This window comes from Xiphophorus couchianus, chromosome 8, assembly GCF_001444195.1.
Source record: "Xiphophorus couchianus chromosome 8, X_couchianus-1.0, whole genome shotgun sequence".
Taxonomy (NCBI): domain Eukaryota; kingdom Metazoa; phylum Chordata; class Actinopteri; order Cyprinodontiformes; family Poeciliidae; genus Xiphophorus; species Xiphophorus couchianus.
In genome coordinates, this window is record NC_040235.1 from 25,612,579 (window position 1) to 25,631,221 (window position 18,643).

The 18,643-nt window shown below is 39.0% G+C and overlaps 1 protein-coding gene across 3 annotated transcripts in view; it reads left to right on the forward strand.

The window, feature by feature from the left end:
- The window catches only part of ttc28 (tetratricopeptide repeat domain 28), a 113,941-nt gene that overhangs the window by 16,415 nt on the left and 78,883 nt on the right, over positions 1-18,643 (forward strand). The window contains exon 1 of one of the 3 annotated variants that reach the window (XM_028025754.1): positions 14,118-14,363. The exons of the other annotated variants lie outside the window; for them this stretch is intronic. Within the exon in view, the coding sequence (XP_027881555.1) occupies positions 14,337-14,363 (27 nt within the window). The 5' untranslated portion in view covers positions 14,118-14,336. Of the gene's footprint in view, positions 1-14,117; positions 14,364-18,643 lie in introns of those variants that run through there. 3 annotated transcript variants of the gene reach the window in all.

The following is an 18,643-nucleotide window of genomic DNA, read 5'->3' on the forward strand; positions in this document are numbered from 1 at the left end:
TGCTAAGGGGCAAAGCCCATTCCTGCTCTAACAGAGTTTTCAGTGGAGGGAGATCAATGCTGAAGCCTCCTGCTTTGTTACTCAATCAATATCGTTTTTTTTATCTAAATGCACAAAACCTGTGCAAAGATAAGTCAAACACACACACACACACACCCCTACACACGTGCACAGGCTGATTTGATAACCAAACATCTCCAGGTTGCTAGGTCTCATTTTATCAGGCTACACTTTGACCTGTGCTATCTGAACTCTTAACGCTCATTAAGAGATGGAGGGAATGCGTTTGTGTTTCTGCTGTATTATCGCTGATTTCATATTGCTCTTAAGTAAAACAGGCAGAACTTCAGAAGAGCAAAGAAGCTAGAAGGTTTAGAAAGCAGTTTTTATTGTCAGTTTTACAGTTTCCCATAGCTCCAGTAGGAATCCTGAGATCGGTTTGGGATCAGGACTGTGGAGAAGAATTAAGAAATTTGAATTCCTTATTTTTATGCCGTAAGTATGGTTTTATATTTGCACCACCAATCTGAGCACACGGTGAGACCACAGTAAGTGCAGATATCTTGGTTCTGTGATTGGTTTCAATCACAGAACCAAATTTGTTTGAAGGCAACAAATTTCCTAATTGCCTTCAAATTTTAAACTATTTAAAAAAAATTTAAAATCTTTTTCAACACTAGCACTATGTCGGTTTGAATAGCAATTTTACAAAAACTACCTTTTATTTTTACTCGTTACTTTTGCCTGACCTTAAAATATGTACAATGATCTAAATGTCTAAGTGTAACAAAAATAAAAACAGACAAAATATCTAGCAGGGAAATATAGTAATGCTGTTAATATAGCAGAAAAATGACGTTAGCCCTAAAGATATCTGTTTAACCAAGCGATGCTTACAAGGCCAAAGAGTTATGAATAAAAACTTGTATGTAAATGTGTTTTCAGCCAGTCAGGATTATTCTATAGATTCAAATAAACCAACCGTCTGGAAATTTTAAATCCTGGACAACGCGGATAAGAGGGAGCTGTGGGGTTGGCGAGCAGATGCTGTGTGTGCACAGGAGGAACAAAAGAGAAACAACAGCAGGTGAAATACCTGCTGTGGCTGCAGAGAGGAATGAGCGGATTAGAGGGCAGCATGTATTTGGTTTGTGTAGCACAGAACGAGTGAATATGGCACTGTATGGGAGCTAAGATGAATGGATTCATTCTTGAGGTGTGCCTGGAGGCCACACAGACCTCCAGGTCTGGAAAGAGTCACACTCTTTATGTCATGCTCGCATCCCGTCAACACCAAACGCTGATAAATGTTGAGAAAAGCTTTTGCTTTTGTCCGTACAAGCATTTAAAGTGTTTGTTGTGATGCTTCAAAGCTCCGTTCTGTCACTGTGGCTTGGATTTTTCTTGTCATTTGGGGTTTATTTAATTTTGCAGCAAGTCCTTGTGCTTATTGTTAGTTGATGTATTTGTGTGATGGTGAGTTCTTGTTTTGACGCTCTGAATAAATAGATTTTTCAGCTTTTGACCTGACGATCTTTCATCAGAGCTCATCAAGGGAAAATTCAGTTTCCTCGTTGTTTAGACGCCTGCTTCATGTTGTTTCTGTGTTTACTCAGCCATTACTTTTCCTCGGCCTCCTTCTGCCGTACTTTACATCATAATTAGAGTCACTTGTTTTTCGTGCCAGTGATCAGCCTGCCCATGATTTAAACGCCTCTGCCTACTTGATTTATTGTCAGATCCTCTTGAGTTTTCTGTCAGTCATACTTCTGGCTGTTTCTCCTCGTTGCCTTCAAATGCTCTTGAAAGGTATTTGTTTTTTCAGTTTCATTAATATCATCTACATTATTATCCTGACTGTTAGTTTGAGGTCATTAAGCGGAGACTTCAACCCTAATCATCCTGGTAGATGGCAGCAGATTTCTATCGAGGATGGGTTAGGGTGTGAGTGGTTCTATAAAACAGAATAAACAAAACACAAACTATATAATCCAATGTAAACACTGATTACTATACAAGTAGGCTACATTATCAATTACAGCCACAAACATGTCTTTTAGGTCTTACAACTACGCACAATGACCTTATAGCCTAAGTCACATTTAGTAATAAATAAAAAAAATTTTTTTCCCATTATTCCAGTCTTGTTTTTTTTTTTTTTTAAATAACCTATAATGTTAACGTATAAGAAAACAACTAAACATGATAAAATTCACCATTTTAAAGTAACACTTGGCTTAGCTTGGTTAAAAATGAGGTAAAATGTCCAGATCACTTTATCTGTTACCCTCCAGTCTTATGGACACACACTCTCACACAAACTGCCTCTAAACATGACTTCTCCTGATTTACGCTGCGTTCATGAACACCAAACAAAAACATTACTCACAAAACGACCGCGCCCTCTAGTGGCAAGGCTAAAAGCTGCATCACAGTCCTGCCTTCACGACGCTAATATTGCAAAGATGATATATTTGAGCTATAATGTTCAACATAATGCTCCCAACTGCGAACTTCCCAGTCGGCTTGTATGGGGGAATTTGGTCGATGTGCAATGACCTTTGACCCCTAAAAATTCAGTTTTGGTCTCATCTGACCGGACCATAACCTCCCAGTATTTCACAGGTTTGCTTGTTGATCGTTATGAACCTTCAAAGCGTTTTAACATATTTTTTCTTAAATAGCTAAGTCATGCGTGGTGAATATGCGTAGAAGCCGTAACGTTTTAGTGCATTCCTAACTTCTTTCTTTAAAACAATTGTACCTTCTAAGTTCTCGCGGTACTTCTGTTAGTGCTTGTCTGAAAACGTACTCGCAATCTAATTAATTGAAAAGAAATGGTCCTGTACATCTCTCCACCTGAGTTTTCAGTAGCCGGTCATAGAAACGGCTGTGATAAGTGTGTAAATAATTCAGAAAATGAGCGTTATTGTCACAATAAAAGCCGGAGCATAAAGCGCACAGAGACCCAGACTGTAGCTGCACATGCAGGCACACGCCGAGCTGCAACATTCGTCACTGCCAGGTTGTGCATCTGTGTGTTTGGTGGCCATTGTTTGGTGTAGAAAGTGCTCAATCATGCTGACTTTTTGGTGACATGTGGAGTGTGCAGGTGCGAGTGTTCCTTGGCCGTGTGTTTTGTAGCAGAAGTGATGTGTCTCCGTGTGTGGAGACAGAGTGATGATGCTGCACACAGAGATGACTGAGACAGAGATCGTATAAATATATGCAGCTCACCCCTCAGTTTTTCCTAACAAATTCATCTTCCAGCTGCTGAAGGAAAAGGTCGAGGGTCGCGGGTCAGGGTCGACTTTGTCATCTCGATGCATGTCTGGCAGTAAGACCTGTGAGACGGTCTGACTTTTGCAGTGGGTCACAACTTTCAATGCTGCTGTGAAACATGCAGAATCAAAGAGTGTGGATTAGCGTCACTGTAAATCTCGCCACAATATAATTTAGTAGATAAATCAGTTAAATAAATTAGCTATTTGTTAATCTGATTGTTTTTTCTCAGCCCATTGAACAATAATTTTTTTATGCCCTCAAAAGTCCCAGGAGTTCATTTATTTCTTGTCAGAAATAAGGACACCAGAAACTCCTGCTTGAATCAAAGCATATATTCATTATGAATCAAACAAAAAAAAAAAACGCAACAAAGGGGCTTTAAAAACAAAAACAAACCACCAAAAACCCATAATCTACTTATGCTGAAAACTGTTAGAAGGAGCTTTTGCTAAAATAACAAATAAACCTTCAGCTACCTATGATTCAACCAATTCAAGGTCTAAGAGCTGTAAGACTTTTTCAGATTTTTTCTTCATTTTTTTTGGATTAGCTGTTCAACTCTAAAAGAAAGGGGGATGGAGGAAAAGAGAAAAAGAAGGGCAGAGTCCATCCTGTGACCATTCCAGCGCTGAAATAACACCACTGTGTCATGGCTGACTGTGGTATAATGTTTCTTTTTTTTAAACCTTCAAAAATATATTTTAAGCAAGTTGAAACTTTGTTGTAACCGTTTAATATGGATCTTTAAGTTCTTGGTTTGGTGTAAACACAACATAGATTTTTTCTGACTTTTTGTCTTTTAGTTGAATCATCATTGAATTGTGTTAAATGTCTTAATAACCACATCGCACCATCACATATCTACCTCTCGTTTTACTGGCAAATGAAGATGCATAGTCTGAATCTCCTGCATTGCTCTTCTGTGAGGGTTGTGTCTGAACGAAGATCAGACACAACCCTGGTTTGGTACACTTTAATCAAGAACAATTTAATTTAAGTGTTATAATAATATTAAATAGTATAATTTAAATATTATGTTGTCGCTGCCGATATAAAGATCAGTAATTACTGAAAATATATTTTGAGTTTCTCTATATATTGCATAACCCAAATGTTCATAAAACATAAAACTTGACATGGGGCGTTTATATTTTTGTACAGAGTATATATATTTATACATATATTTTACCTCAGTTATCAGTAAACAAGGAATTCTTTTCAACTAATTAGATTGTATTATGTCCTAAAACTTAATAGAAGTGGAAAGTGTAGAACTGACTGGGGAAATGACCAGTGAATAAGGAAAGTCCTGAAAATAATATTATTCAATCTATGCAAACACTTTGTCTGCGCTGGTGAAGATTAACTCACTTCGGCATGTCGGATGCTTGGATTGGCTCCACCAGAACAGCAGGCCCGCCCATCTTTTGTTTAAGCCAATAATTATTGGGGGCTCTAGTGGACTGCGTATAAGTCGTTGAACTTTTGTCCGCAGATGGTCAATCATTAGATATCGGGGGGGAGAAAAGGTGGTTCCATAAAGTCACTTACTATCTCCAATACTGACCACATGATACATGATACAAAACAAGGAAACACCACAAATAACACATTTCAGAGATCAAACTGGAATTTGTGTTTCACAAAATGGTGGTGATAAACCTCGACTGAACTGACAATTACCGTATTTTCCGGACTAGAGAGCGCACCTCACTATATGCCGCACCCACAAAGTTTTTAAAAGAACTGGAAACGTACATATATAAACCGCATGGTTCAAAGCGTGGGGAAAAAGTAGCGGCTTATAGTCCGAAAAATACGGTAGTTAAAAAAAAAAAAACCCACACATCTGTTTGGGTGAATCTTTGCCCAGAAGCTGTGACACATTTTCCCATCACTTTCAATAAAATAACTGCAGAGTGTAACCTCTTGAACCGTTGTTTTTGCCTTTATCTCAATAAACCCCTGAGAATAGTTTTGGGAACACTGAACTTATTACTGCTACCTAATCCACTTTCCCCTGTTAACATGAAACAAACATGAACTTCTGCTTTTCCCCCTGTAGCTCCTCAGTGTCTGTGTGCTTGTCCCTCATCACGGTTAAATGTTTGCTTAATATCATGTAGCTCACCTGTGAGGCAGCATTTGTTGATTTTTCTCTCCTTTTAGTTTCCCCCCCTTCTCCCTTGTAGAATCTCATCCTTGTGTCTTTTCCGAATAACGTGGAGCTGAAGTGTATTTTAATGACTCCAGTCTGCTGGAGTAACACTATTTGCATGCCTCTGGCGTCTGCGCGCTTGTGCTGCTTCTTTGTTTGCCGCTTGTAGCAGGTTGCAAATGTGCAATTTACACTTTTTTATGAAAAAGAAATGAGGTTGGCACCAGCCACGAGCGTAAACAAGCCTTTCTCACCGACGCATACGCACGCTTTCATTAAAGCTACTTGTACATTATTGATGGGATCCAGGGGCTGTGTGTGGCTTAAGATCAGCTGTAGTTGTCTAACTCGGTAAAGAAGCATTTGATCACTTTAAAACTTTAATGTGTTGCGAGGTAGGACACGCATGCAGAGTTTTACATTCTGAAGCTGAATCATCCTCCTATTAGTTTGTTAAAATGAGAACAAAATGTCTCAATTTTCATTGATTCCATTTAGTGCAATGTGTATATATATAGTAGAAGTTAGTCATTAATGTTCACCTAAGCTGTTCCCATTTAACCAAGCTAACAGATTTAAAACATATATCATATTTGTATAATTCCATATGATCTTCCATCTCTGACCCTTGTTCTGAGCCTCATCTTGTTTACAGAGCCCCTGAACAAGCAGCGGTTATGGAAAAGAGGACCATTAAGGTCAGCATGTTTATGCACCAGCAAATGTCACCGTGGTTCATTTACATGCCGGTGTGGTTCTAGTTCAGTACCACTAAGCTCTCACTGTCTGGCCTCAACAACGACGTAGAGATTTGAATGGAAATTATTTCTGATTTCAATCTTTCCTCATTTGGGGAGCCGTGAATGAGCAATCGAACCCTTTTCAAAGGGTTTGAATGCATATGTTGACACCAAGCAGACAGGAAACCGCCCCAAAAGCAGGAAGCAGACTACAGAGCAGGGAATTCTGGGTAAATGCAACCAAAACAAACATGCGAGTCTTGCGCTAGCTGGAGAAATAGTTTGTCAAAGGCAAAAGAGAAATCCTACAACTGTTCAAATCTGGTTTAATGTCTCACTGTCTTCTGGAGTTTTCAGGTTGTTTCCTTCAGTGGTTATTGGTGAAGCGCCTCCACAGGTGGGGAGGGGAACAGGTTTTCCAAAGGGTTTGTGGAGTGAAAGAGAACCACACTAGCTGAAAATTTAGTGTGTTGTAGTTTTGATCCCCAATCGAACCGAGTCGACCGGACTGTCAGGTGTCAAAACACCATAATAGTTGAAACTTAATATTTACATCCATTATATAAAAGCACATAAATTTTCTTTCAGACTAAACGTTTCCTCTTTTGGATTAGTTAATACTATTAACATTCTATTTTAAGGTAAGAAAATCAGCATTTAAACACACATCAAACACTGGTACAATCAGTCGAGATGGGCTTCCTTCAGACTGTGGCTAGACTCAGCTGTGGACAAAAGGTGAGGACCCCTCCTCACCTGGTGGAGCTTAAAGTAGAGCTGCTGCTTTTCCGCATTGAAAATAATCAGTGGAGGTGGTCCGGACATTTTATCCGAATGCACCCTAGTTGTTTTCCTTTGGAAGATTTTCAGGGAAAACGTCCAACTGGAAGGAGACCCTATTGGAGACCTAGAACTCAACGAAGGGACTGAGATGTCTCGTCTAGCCTGCGAACACCTTGGGATTCCCCAGAATGAGCTGGACCTGTTGCCCCGGCAACCTAATCTTAAGACAACGGATGGGCAGACGGACCTCAGACACACTGCGTTATTGTGTGACATCATTGGAAAACCAAATGATGTCAGTTCAGATTTGAGGCAGAGTGCAGCAGTGGTCGTTTTCAGTGGAAAAATACTTCAATCAGTAGTTACAGTGTTGATTGAAACTGGGGGGTTTCGATACTCCAGTTTGCTTTTGATGTTTTTAATAACCCAGCAGGCGCTTGTTCTCTCGCTCCGGGCGTCTAACTAGCACCGCGGACCTGTCAAGTCTCACTGTGACTCATCGATAAGTCACTGCTTACATTTTGACAATTGCTTTTAATCCCAAAGTGAGTGTTATGTCTTTAAACTGTATTTATATGCCTAAATTCACACTTTTGATGCTGCTCTGAGCTGTACTATGTATGTCAGTTATAGCTGTGTGCTCTGCAGCTGCAGTTGTTTTATCATTATTGTCTGTCTATAATCTACTTTAATCTATTGGCGTGCAAAGCATCCTCATGATCTACTTTAGTCTGCTTTGCGAGGCAGAATGACAAATGGAGATATTAACGTGCTTAAATGGAATTTAGCTCCTGCCACGCATCCTCCATTTTGTTTTTATGGAGCAGTAATGGAGAGAGCGCCACCTTTCTGCAGATGGCCTCTTCCCCATCTTACGTGAATAGATTTTTTTTTTTTTTTTTTTGGTGCAGGGCTTCTGGCTTCTGGTTTTAGTCATTGAAATTAATGTGACATAGGTGACCAGGAGTCACATTTTCAGGAGGATGAAAAATATTTTTGGCTGCTTTGATGTTTTCTGATAACATTTTGAAAATAAGTTGAAAACAATGCACTTTGACAGTGCATAAGGGCTATTGGAAATGGAAAAAAAGTAAATTTCTGGCCATAAACTCAGAAATTTTTAGATTAATCTCAGAAATTTTCTAGAAAAAAATGTTTCAAATGTCAAAAATCTTTGAATTTTTGACATTTTCACACCAAAAATTGTTGACTTTTTTATACCCTGAAATATCCACATTTTTGTCTAGAAAATTTCTGAGATTCATCTAAAAGTTTCCGATTTTTTTCTAGCAAATTTTTGACTTTTCAAGCTTTGAAATTTTCAACCTTTTTTCTAGAAAATTTCTGAGATTAATGTAAAACTTTTTTTTGCAGAAATATACTGCTACTCTTTTTTTTCTATCTTCAATGGCCATAGTAGGTGGTCGTAGAAAAATCCTACAAGAGGTAGATAAAAAAAAGTTGTAATTTTTAATTTGCTTTAGTAGTGATATGGAAACATCAGTAGTCTTACTTGTAAGACATCTGGACAAAGGATAATTTCCTACCTAAAAGTTAATAATTTAGTATATGTAAAATCATGGATTGCATTTGTTTTTTTCGTTTTACACATTTTTAAAATTTTGACCAACTTATTGAATTGAGTGTCATGTTGTTTTATTTCTAACATTCTCTTTAATCTGTACATGCTTTTTGTTCTATCATATGGAAAAGGTTAGCTGCAGCTTGTAGCTACAGGTGGCATATGTTGCAGCATTTGAGACGTTGACATCCACGCTTCTATAAGAATTCAGCCAAAGGCGGAACGGATCGCCTGGGCGGTCAGAATAGTGTGGTGAATTATTAATGCTCTCTTTACCAACACGTCTTATGCCTTCCATGGTGTTTGGTTTCATCACAGCCCAGAGTAGAAAGGTGTCAGGTCGATCATCCTAATTAACTGGCTCTGATGCGCTGCGTCTCCTGGCTGCAGGTCCTCACGTGTCTGCACTTCTGTTCTGCACTTTAACTTCCGTCATACGGCTGACAGTCGGCGTTCTTTCTGGCCGTGTCGAGTTTTCAAAAGACGTCAGCAGAGTGAAGTTGGTGGAGAAGGAGGAGGTGCAGTCTGTCATCTGCTACCTTATTCCTCCTGCTTCCTTCGCAAAGTTACAACTGTGTTACATCACCATTTATTCGCGCTCGCTTTCACGGGCCTGGTGCATATAAATCATAACATCTGCAGTTTAACCCTGCGGCAGACTGAGGACATCCCTCAACATTACAAACAACACTTTGTAGGGATTATGGGATACACAAAACATGACACATAAACACTTGATCAGTGAAATTCATTATATAGTCACATAATTAAAATATTTTATATTTTATCCATTTGGGATGCACCAATGTGCAAATTTGGGCCAATAGTGATACTGGCTGAAAGCCGATATTATACAGTATACATTAAAAATAGATTTTCCTTCAATTCTTTGCTGCATCACTGTCACTGACACATGACCAAGCAAATACCGACCCTGTTCCTTCCCCCTCCAGAAACACAAAGCAAAATAAATGTAGGTTATTGATATCAGCCTAGTTCTACTTATCGGACCGATCCCAAACATCATGACAAACATCATCTGGTACCGATATTAATGCAGATATACAGTATATCATATCCTATTATTTGTATTCTTCTTACTTCTTTCTTCATATTGGACATATTGGTAGTTTGCATGGTAGTTGCAAACTACCATGGATTACACATCTCAGAAAAATGCAGAAAGTTCTCACCACAATGCTGAAGGCTTGGACTTAGAAATTTTTGTTGCTTTCTGCCACCACCAGTGGATGGGAGCGAACCTTGACCCCCATTCTGAAATGTTCAGAGTAAAACATAGACCTACCAATAAATGGGAAAGTTTGCTATGATAGAAATTATTCAGCAAATGTGTTTCCATTTTCCTTTTAATTTCAAAAAACCAAAAACCATCTTAACCGTGTATTAAAGCTTTTTTTATGAAATAGAGGAAGTTAATATTTTGTGTCTTGCCGTTTCCATCAACTGTTTTTATATGTATATAAAAAAACATTAATGGAGACATGGTTACGGATTTCCTATACAAGCTGTGCGATGCTTGAGTTTAACAGCTAAATACCAGTTGATATTGATGCGTTCAAGTCTACTTCTGTCAGGATGGGTTTGGTTTTCAACCTGGTAAAGTTATGGTGTGTTCACAGATTGATAAGATATCAGATTTTTGAATTTCCGGGCTCCAGTTGGAGTTGATCAACTTTCTGTCCATCTATCCAAAGTTGCATCTTCAGTGTGTGTCTGCTTGTTTTCTGGGAACATGTTTGGTGATATTTATGTCACTATGGTTTACCTTCACTATCCCTTTTTGAACTTTACTTTTCGTCGATTCAAGATCCTCCCTGCCTGCAGTCATGCATAAACAGTCCAGACATAAAAGTCTGTTGACCCGTTCATTTTGAGAGGCTGAGTATTTGCCTAGTGACAACACATTAGACAACACATAGTGGAAGCAAGCGGCTGTAAAGACTGATGATGTCTGTTTGAAGTTGGGGTTTTAGAACATTTTTAGGATATTTGCATCAAAAGCAACAAAATCTGAACAGTTTTTATCTATATATACTGTATATATCTATATGTAGGCTATACACACAATATGCAAGTATCTCTTTTCAACTGTACATCTGTAATAAACCAAAACTCTGAGCCTTTGTTGTGACAGTGGATTTGTTTTTGTTCTTTAGACGACAGTCATCCATCAGCGGCAGCTTCACCCAGAGTGTTTCTGTTCTGCTTTAGGAATGGTGTTGTTCAGTGATATTTATCTGTCACCACAGCTTAACTTCACCATCCCTCTGTGAACTTTATTGGTTATCGATTGGACGAGCCCATTGCGTTATAGAGCTATAACGCACACATGAACATCTAAAAATCCCTCAGCTATTTTAGCTCTCAGATGGAAAAAACAACATTGCACACAAAAACTATTTTGTGTAGAACAACTTTTGATTTTCTCCACCCTTTTACTCCAGACTTTTTTAGAGCCTCACTTTACTTATTAAGGTTTCTCTCTGGAATCCATTGTCCTTGCCCACTTAGCTCCACAGATCGACATAAACCCCTACCACTTCCCCAGCTCTGATTTCAAACAGCACTTCCTGACCAGAGAACCTCTGATTTGTAGTATACACCACGTCCCTCTAAGTCTGTTCTGTCAGTGTGAAAACAGTCTAACTACTCAAAGGCAATTTCAAATTATCTCTAGAAAGTAAAGACAACAATAGCGTAGTTGCACGTAGAGGGTTTATGCCGGTACAGGCGAACCTGCTTTGCTAGTCCAGTTTGAGTGAAAGGCGCGACCTGCCCCAAGATACAACAACAGTTCAGAGGGGGGCGACCAGACAGAGCAGCCAGACGACGCGAGGCCAATGCACAGAGGCGGGAACAGTGCGACTGGTGCAAGGACCTTTCCACTCAGTTCAGTCCCTCTACTATAAACCTAGCTTTATGATTTCGGTTAAAGAAATCATCACTCCTTGGCTGACTGCTGTGATGCATTCTTTGAGTATTTTTGATTGGTTCATCAGGCACCGGAAGCAGTAAGGACACCATTTGGCTATTTCAAATACGAGATAAACATAATTTGGTAATATTTCATTCTGCTTTATGATGTTTTCCCAATGTTTCATGGTATTATACAGATGACTGATATGGTTGCTAAACAGAAAGAGAGACCATCACTGTTAGCTGTTTAGGTATCTTCATCAAACTACAAGAGAATAACTAACAGCAGTAGTAAAGGATAACTTGTAAAAGAAGTGGAAGTTGAGGAAGATGCTGAGTCTGAAGCTGTAGAGGCTACAGCTGCTGCAGTAGAGAGTAAAAAATCATGTTATTTCGAAAGGTGTGACTTCAGTTGATTATCATTTTTAATTTAGCTCAAAAGCAGTGCCTAGAAAAAGATGATGTTCAAGGATTGGTGACCTGCAGAGGATCTCTGGGTTGTTAAAATCTCAAGAAGATCATACATTTTACAGAGACGCTCTTTAAAGGGGGGGAAAAAGGAAAGGGATTTGCATATTTCATCCTCTGTAGTGCATAACATTTTTAACTTTTCAATGAATCTGAAAGAATTCAGTGCAGAAAAAGCAAGGGACCAAGCCAGAGAGGGGCAGCCGTGATCTCTGATCCTTTCAAAAGAGTTGCATAAAGAACAGTTGTTCATGAATAGCTGATAGAATCACAAAAATGAAGAAGAATCTTGAAAACCCTTTTCAATTTCTAAAATACAGTTACATTTATAAAGGGAACGTTACTGTGCAAAACAAAGAAGCATCTTAGGATGTTTTCACACCTGGTAGTCTGGTTGACTTACTTCCATTGGGGATCAAAATGGTGTTTTTGCATTTTCAGCCGCTGTGGTTTACTTTCACGCTGCACTGTGTTAAAATGAACTACAGCGCTTTGAAAAACCTGTTCCCCCTGGACAGAGCTTTAATATACACTCTCAAACTGTTAGAGCTGAAGGAGGAGGAGAACTGTAAACTGTTGTTTTCCATAAAGTCCTGAAGTGTCTTAATTTGTGGTGAGTTGATGAGTAACAAGAGGAAACAAGAGAACATCATTAAATAAAGTAATGGAAGAAGGAGCCATAATAAAAGGAAAGCAGGACAGGATGCAACACACACACACACACACACACACAGACACAACCTCAAATAATCAAAATCATCAAACTTCTGGAATGTCTTGTCAATGGTATGAGCGCCCTCTTGTGGTGTGCCTAAGTTGCAGCTTATTGTTTTGTGATAAAAGAAAGGGCTGCAGTGTGTTTCCTTAAGATCTAATATAGTTAAAACATATCACTCTTAATTGGAAGTGATATTAACATTTTGGAGTCCCAACTTGAATCCGATAAAGAATCTGTGGTGAAAGCTAAAGATTAGGGTGATGGCATGGAGGCTTTTGATTTTATCCCCACAGATAAATTGATCCCAGAGGAAACGTGTGGAGGAGCTGGCCAGAAATGAGAAGAAGAGTTTGTTTGCTGTATTGTGGAGGAATGATTTCTCTTTTGTGATTGCTTAGAAAAGTAGAAATTATTTTCAGTAAGCCATTTCTAATTAAAATGGAAATAAAAATCAGGTGGATTGTTTTTCCCAAGACTGAATCTCCTGTTTCCAGATTCCTGTCATATTTATCAGAAACAAACTTCATAGTTTTAAATCTAAATACAAATACTTTCTGGCTGAACTATATGACTTTGTCCTTGATTTCATTTGTAAATAAACAAAGAATAGCATTTTAATCAGTTCTTGTTCTTACTCCTACATCAGAGACACTGTAGTTAAAGCTTGTGTTATAGATCAGTGGTGCCTAAACTTTTTATGTCATGGCACCCCAAACAGCATTAGCTTCTGGCCAGGGAAAGCCTTTGCTAACTCACAGATAATGCTACAAAATATCCAAAGAAACATCCAATTTTAGAATCTTCTTCCTCACTTTTCTTCACTATTCAGTAATTATTACATTCATACCTTCTGATTTTCGTCGGCCAGGCGTTCTTAGGGTTTTTTGCTTAGGGTTGCTGGGTGGTTCCTTCTGCCTATAGCTTGGGAAGCAAAATAGCTTCAAAAAATTTGACAAGTGGCCAATCAGAAAGTTATTTTAGAAATATCCTTTATTATCCCACAGTTGTGAAATTCAGGTGTAACAGCAACACTGAGGTATGCAGGTTCACACAAAAGACTGAAGTGTTTAAATACTTCCTGAAGGTGGAGTTTCAGAAAGAGCAGGAGTTTCTTAAAGAGACAGAGACTCAATTTCTATGTGTTAAATTGCAGTCATTTTATAACACTTGTTATAACAATTGAAAGCAACAGAGTTACTAGATTGTGCTATAAAATGATGCTACATGCCTGGAAAACACATAATACTTCCCTTTTAAATGCATATTTGGCATTTATGAATACCAGGTTATTTTAGGACAATAAACACTTCTTATTAGGATTCAACAAAAAAAAATTGAAGTCCAGTGTGTCTGCGTGTGTAAGAGAGAAAGAGAGGGAGTGTGTAGGAGAGACGGGGGCCGGGGGGTGTTGGGTTTCCCTCTCCTCTGCTCTCCTCTCGCCTCAGTTGCGTCCTCGGAGCGTCGAGAGCTGCAGGAACCGCCGCTGCTGGATAACCGAACCGATCGCTCTGCAGCCTCATTATATCTGGATTATAACAACCTCCCTCCTACATCACACACATCCCTCCCTAACCCGTTCTTCGCTCGGTGGTCCTGATCGAGGCGTTTGACATGCCTCTGCCACTGTTGTGACACTTTGCTGCTGCGCCAACCTGCCTTACAAATATGATGAAATGGCAGCCCCGGAAGAAGGTGAGAAAAAACTCTGCGTTTTCTCTCCAAAGTTGCGGCAGAACAACGGAGTGAGTGACACATCTTTGGATTAGCGGAGCTTTTTAAGCCCTCAGGAAGAAAGCGCGGTCACGGCCACTTTATTAAGGATAATCCGTTAATAGTCCCCTTTTCAGAGAGACACTTCTGCAACATGCCTGGATGGGATTATTAGAGGATTATAAGAGGAAAAATTCCACAAAGCTAAATGAAAAGTCACCATTCACAGCTAAGAGGAAGTTATTTTTGGGACACCTGGATATTTAGAAGCTAGAAATTGCCCTGAATGCCACAAATTCATTCAAACTTCTTCATTTTCTTAACATCCCAATTGTTGTTTTGTTTTTTTTCATATTTATTTATTTGCACAGCCTTCAGGAGTTGCTTTTTTAAAAAAAAAATGTTGCTGTGTTTACTTGTACATTAGAATAAGTGAATTCTGACTATAAGATGATTGTGAGTATTTGGGACTGCTGGTCCTCTGTTGCTGCTGACAGTTTCTGGGTTGTAGTTTCATTCTGGCAAAACCTTAAATCTACTGTGTAGAGAAACTGGCTGCTTTAGGAGTTATCTAGGTTTTCTTCTCTGTTTAACCTCGGCTGACCCTCTGGCTCAGAGTGATGGCTTATTGTGCAGTGTTCAGACATCCTGAATTGTTTCACATTTTGTCCAATTACAGCCACAGCATTCAACGTATTACATGGTAATTTTCCGTGACAGACCAACAAAAAGCTGCGTCTGATTCTGACGTGAACGGGAAATAAAACATGCGTTTTTACGTAGACAAGTGTAGTGTGTATTTGGATTCAAGCTGCAGTAATGGAAGCACTTTTTGTTGTCCTTTTGTTCACCTGTCTAGGTGTTTTGCACATAGACTTTTATGTTTGCTCCTTTTTCTTTACAAAACAGCTCAAGATCAGGAAAACACCTGTGAACATCCCTTTCAGGGGTTTCAGCCAGAAAACGTGCTGAGCCATGTTTTTGAGTTAAAAGATGCTTAAAGTTGACAGAAGATTTGAAAATAACACTTATGTTATTGGAAGACTGGAAAATGAATACCTAAACACAAACTATGAAGTCTTAAAAAATGCAATAATTAAACAAACTAAAATAAGTAAACAATGCTAAGCCTGGTGGGGGAGCAAGTAAAGCCTGGTGGCCCACCAGGCTTATAATACACTGTGGGAAACTCTGACTTTATTAATCTGACCATATATTTATGAGTTTCAACATCACTTAATTATTTCCTTTTGGAATCAATAAAGTACTTTTGAATTTGAATTGAGTTGAATGGGCCATTCTAACACATGCATGTGATCTGATCTAAATGAACAGAGTTCAAACTGTGGTCCGGGGGCCATGTAAGGCCCCGGAACTGATTTTTTTTTTTTTTTTTTTGCAGTCCCTGAACACAATTGAAGAATAAATTAGGACAAAACTGTGACTTTTGAACCAAAATCTACTTACAAAACTGTTAGACGCAACACAATGTGATCATCTGTTCCAAGCTTCCTGGTTTCTTTCTACTGTCATGGTAACTAGGAGCACATCTACGCTTTGACTTTTACTGTAAAGTACACCCAAATCTGCTTTTAAATTCTGTATTAAAACTTGGCTAAATAAAGCAAGTGTTTTCAAATGAAAACTGACCTAGATCCTGTTTTATTGTTGAGAACAGAAGATATTTTTGCAGTCGAGCCCAGAATAATGAGTAATTTGAATGCCTTTTGTATAACAAGAGAAACATGCAAAAAAAACATTTGATGTTTAGAATCTACAATATCGTTCCTACAAAAAACAATCTGCTTTGTTTTATTATACTAGTTTCTGTTTAGTATGTTGTTGAGTAGGTCTAAAAAAAAAAATTACCACATTTTTAGGAATTTTAGATTTTGAAAACAGTATTTTATTTTATTTTTTTCCGCCCGCGAGCAGCTTTGAGCTGACAATTGTGACCCATATGATAAAAGGTTTGGACACCCCTGACCTAAACCATTCAGTTGTAGCTTCTCCCTGTATGTTTACGATCTTTGACCTGCTAGAAGGTGAACTTTTCCATGGTACGAGATACTGTAGTTGTGTTCAGATTTAATTTTGGTCTCATCTGAGCAGTGCACCTTCTCTCATATGTTTCATGCTGCACTTGACCTTTGTGACTTGGATGTATGTGACTGTTTAAATTTGAAATACCCCCCCCATCATCAGCAGACCAGAATATCAGCTTGTCAGTCTCCTGAACATTTTAACATTTTCTGGAGCTCCGTCATGAGGCTGTTTACATTGCATTTGGAACCAGATCAAATACTGAATTCATTATTTTGAAATGTATGTGCACATACGTGTTCCCCACTGGGCGGGTTGTAATAGCTTGTCTTGTTAAATGTATAATTCATGACCTAATATCTGCAATATTAATGAGATATGGGACAGAACAGGCAGATTATTGAGCTGATCTACAGTCATCAGCGCTCCAGAAGATCAGGGCTCTCTTGAGACACAGTATGGGTTTAAAGGTTCAGGGTGTTTTCACACCTGATAGTCCAGTAGACTGGGTTCGATTGGGGACCAAATTCAACATTTGTTTGATTTTTATTTGCTGCGGTTCTCTGTCACACTAAAGAGAAATGCACTGTAACAAAAAAAACTGTGCGGTTTTTTTGTTACACTGTAATATAAACCCTTTGAGAAACCTGTTCCCTTCCTTGCCTGTGGAGGCGCTGCACCACTGAAGGAGACAACATGAAAACCTCTGAACTTCATTCTTTATGAAATGTAAACAAAAATGGAGCAACATCAGATTTTAGTGGTTGTAGGATTTCAGTTTTATTGTTGGCAAAAGACCACGAGCCATTTCTTCCTCTAGCATTAGACTCCCACTTTTGTTTTGTTTATATTTACCCAGAAGGCCCTGTGTTATAGTCCACTTCCTGTTTTCGGAGCGGTCTCTGGTCCGCCTGGCTGTGCATTTAAAACACACTAGAGGTCACTTCAACCAAACCGAGACCGAGGTTTGTAAGCAGACCAAGTAAATGTTTTGTGTCCCACATCAAAGTGTGATTGCGCACTCACACCTCCCCAAATGAACCAGACTCTGTAGACAAACTAAAGTTCAATTAAAGCAGACCAAACAGCTCTAGTGTGAATGCACCCATGGATAACTAAAAAACAACAAACAAAACAAAAATAGATTTGAAAAATTGTAAAATTCTAGAATTGCGCTGCTCATGGTGGCAGCATGTTGCAGTAGTTGTGACAATAGATTTGTTCTATTAGTAGACTCTAATTCATAGTTTTTTTGGGTTGAGGCACTGGTAACTGTGGCAACATGGTGTTGTTTTTACAACTGAGAGCAGGGCAAAAGTAAAAAAAACAACAAAAAAAACACCTTAAATACAACCTCAAGTCCCAGATGAGTTGAAGAGCAGAGCAAGAAGAAGGAAATTCAAACCGTTTCTTCCATCGATCATAATGGGCAATGATCAAATCCCATGTTATGAAAGATAGAGTACAGTAAACAATGTGTTTTTCCATTGGACGCAATACAAATGAACAGAAGTTACAGGTTTTAAATGTACCCACCGTTCCCATATATTAGCATCATGTGGGATGTGCATCCACTTCATGTTATCCCTCTTGTAAGTATTTAGCTCAAATCACATTTGAGACCAAATGCAGCTCGTCTTTACGCTCCATGTAAGAGAAATCCCTCTGAGCACGCGGGAGGATGTGTTTCAGTATGCAGTTGGTTATATTTTAAAACCTCCTCCATCTACAGAGTGGGAAGTGTGAACTGGCAGGGGATTCAACGCCTATACAAATTTGTATTTGGCTCAAAGATCACAGGCAGCAGCGGTTTGCTCTGGAAAGGAGTGTGAGCTCTGGTCTTGAAGTGGTTGATCTGGCTGTGAAGACTGGAGGGATCCCAGCGCGGAGGGGGACTGGGGGCGAAAGTTGCCCTCTCCTCCGTTGAGAAGTGTTAACTGATAAGGCCAGACAGTTGGCTGTTGAGGCGCTGATGGCAGTGATGATGAGAGGAGACGAAGAAGCAGCAGAGATTTATCCAGTACTCGAGCTGATTGGAGGAATTTTGGGTGATTTATGATTATGTCCTGATGGATATTTTTAGGCCACCATCAGTGTTCCTGTCTTTGTTCTAAGAAGTGCTAGTAGGACTTAGTCTGCAGTTATACTTGAATAAATAAATCCCAGTAAACCCACTGAATTAGTACTTACACACTGCATCCTTTATTCCTTATTACATT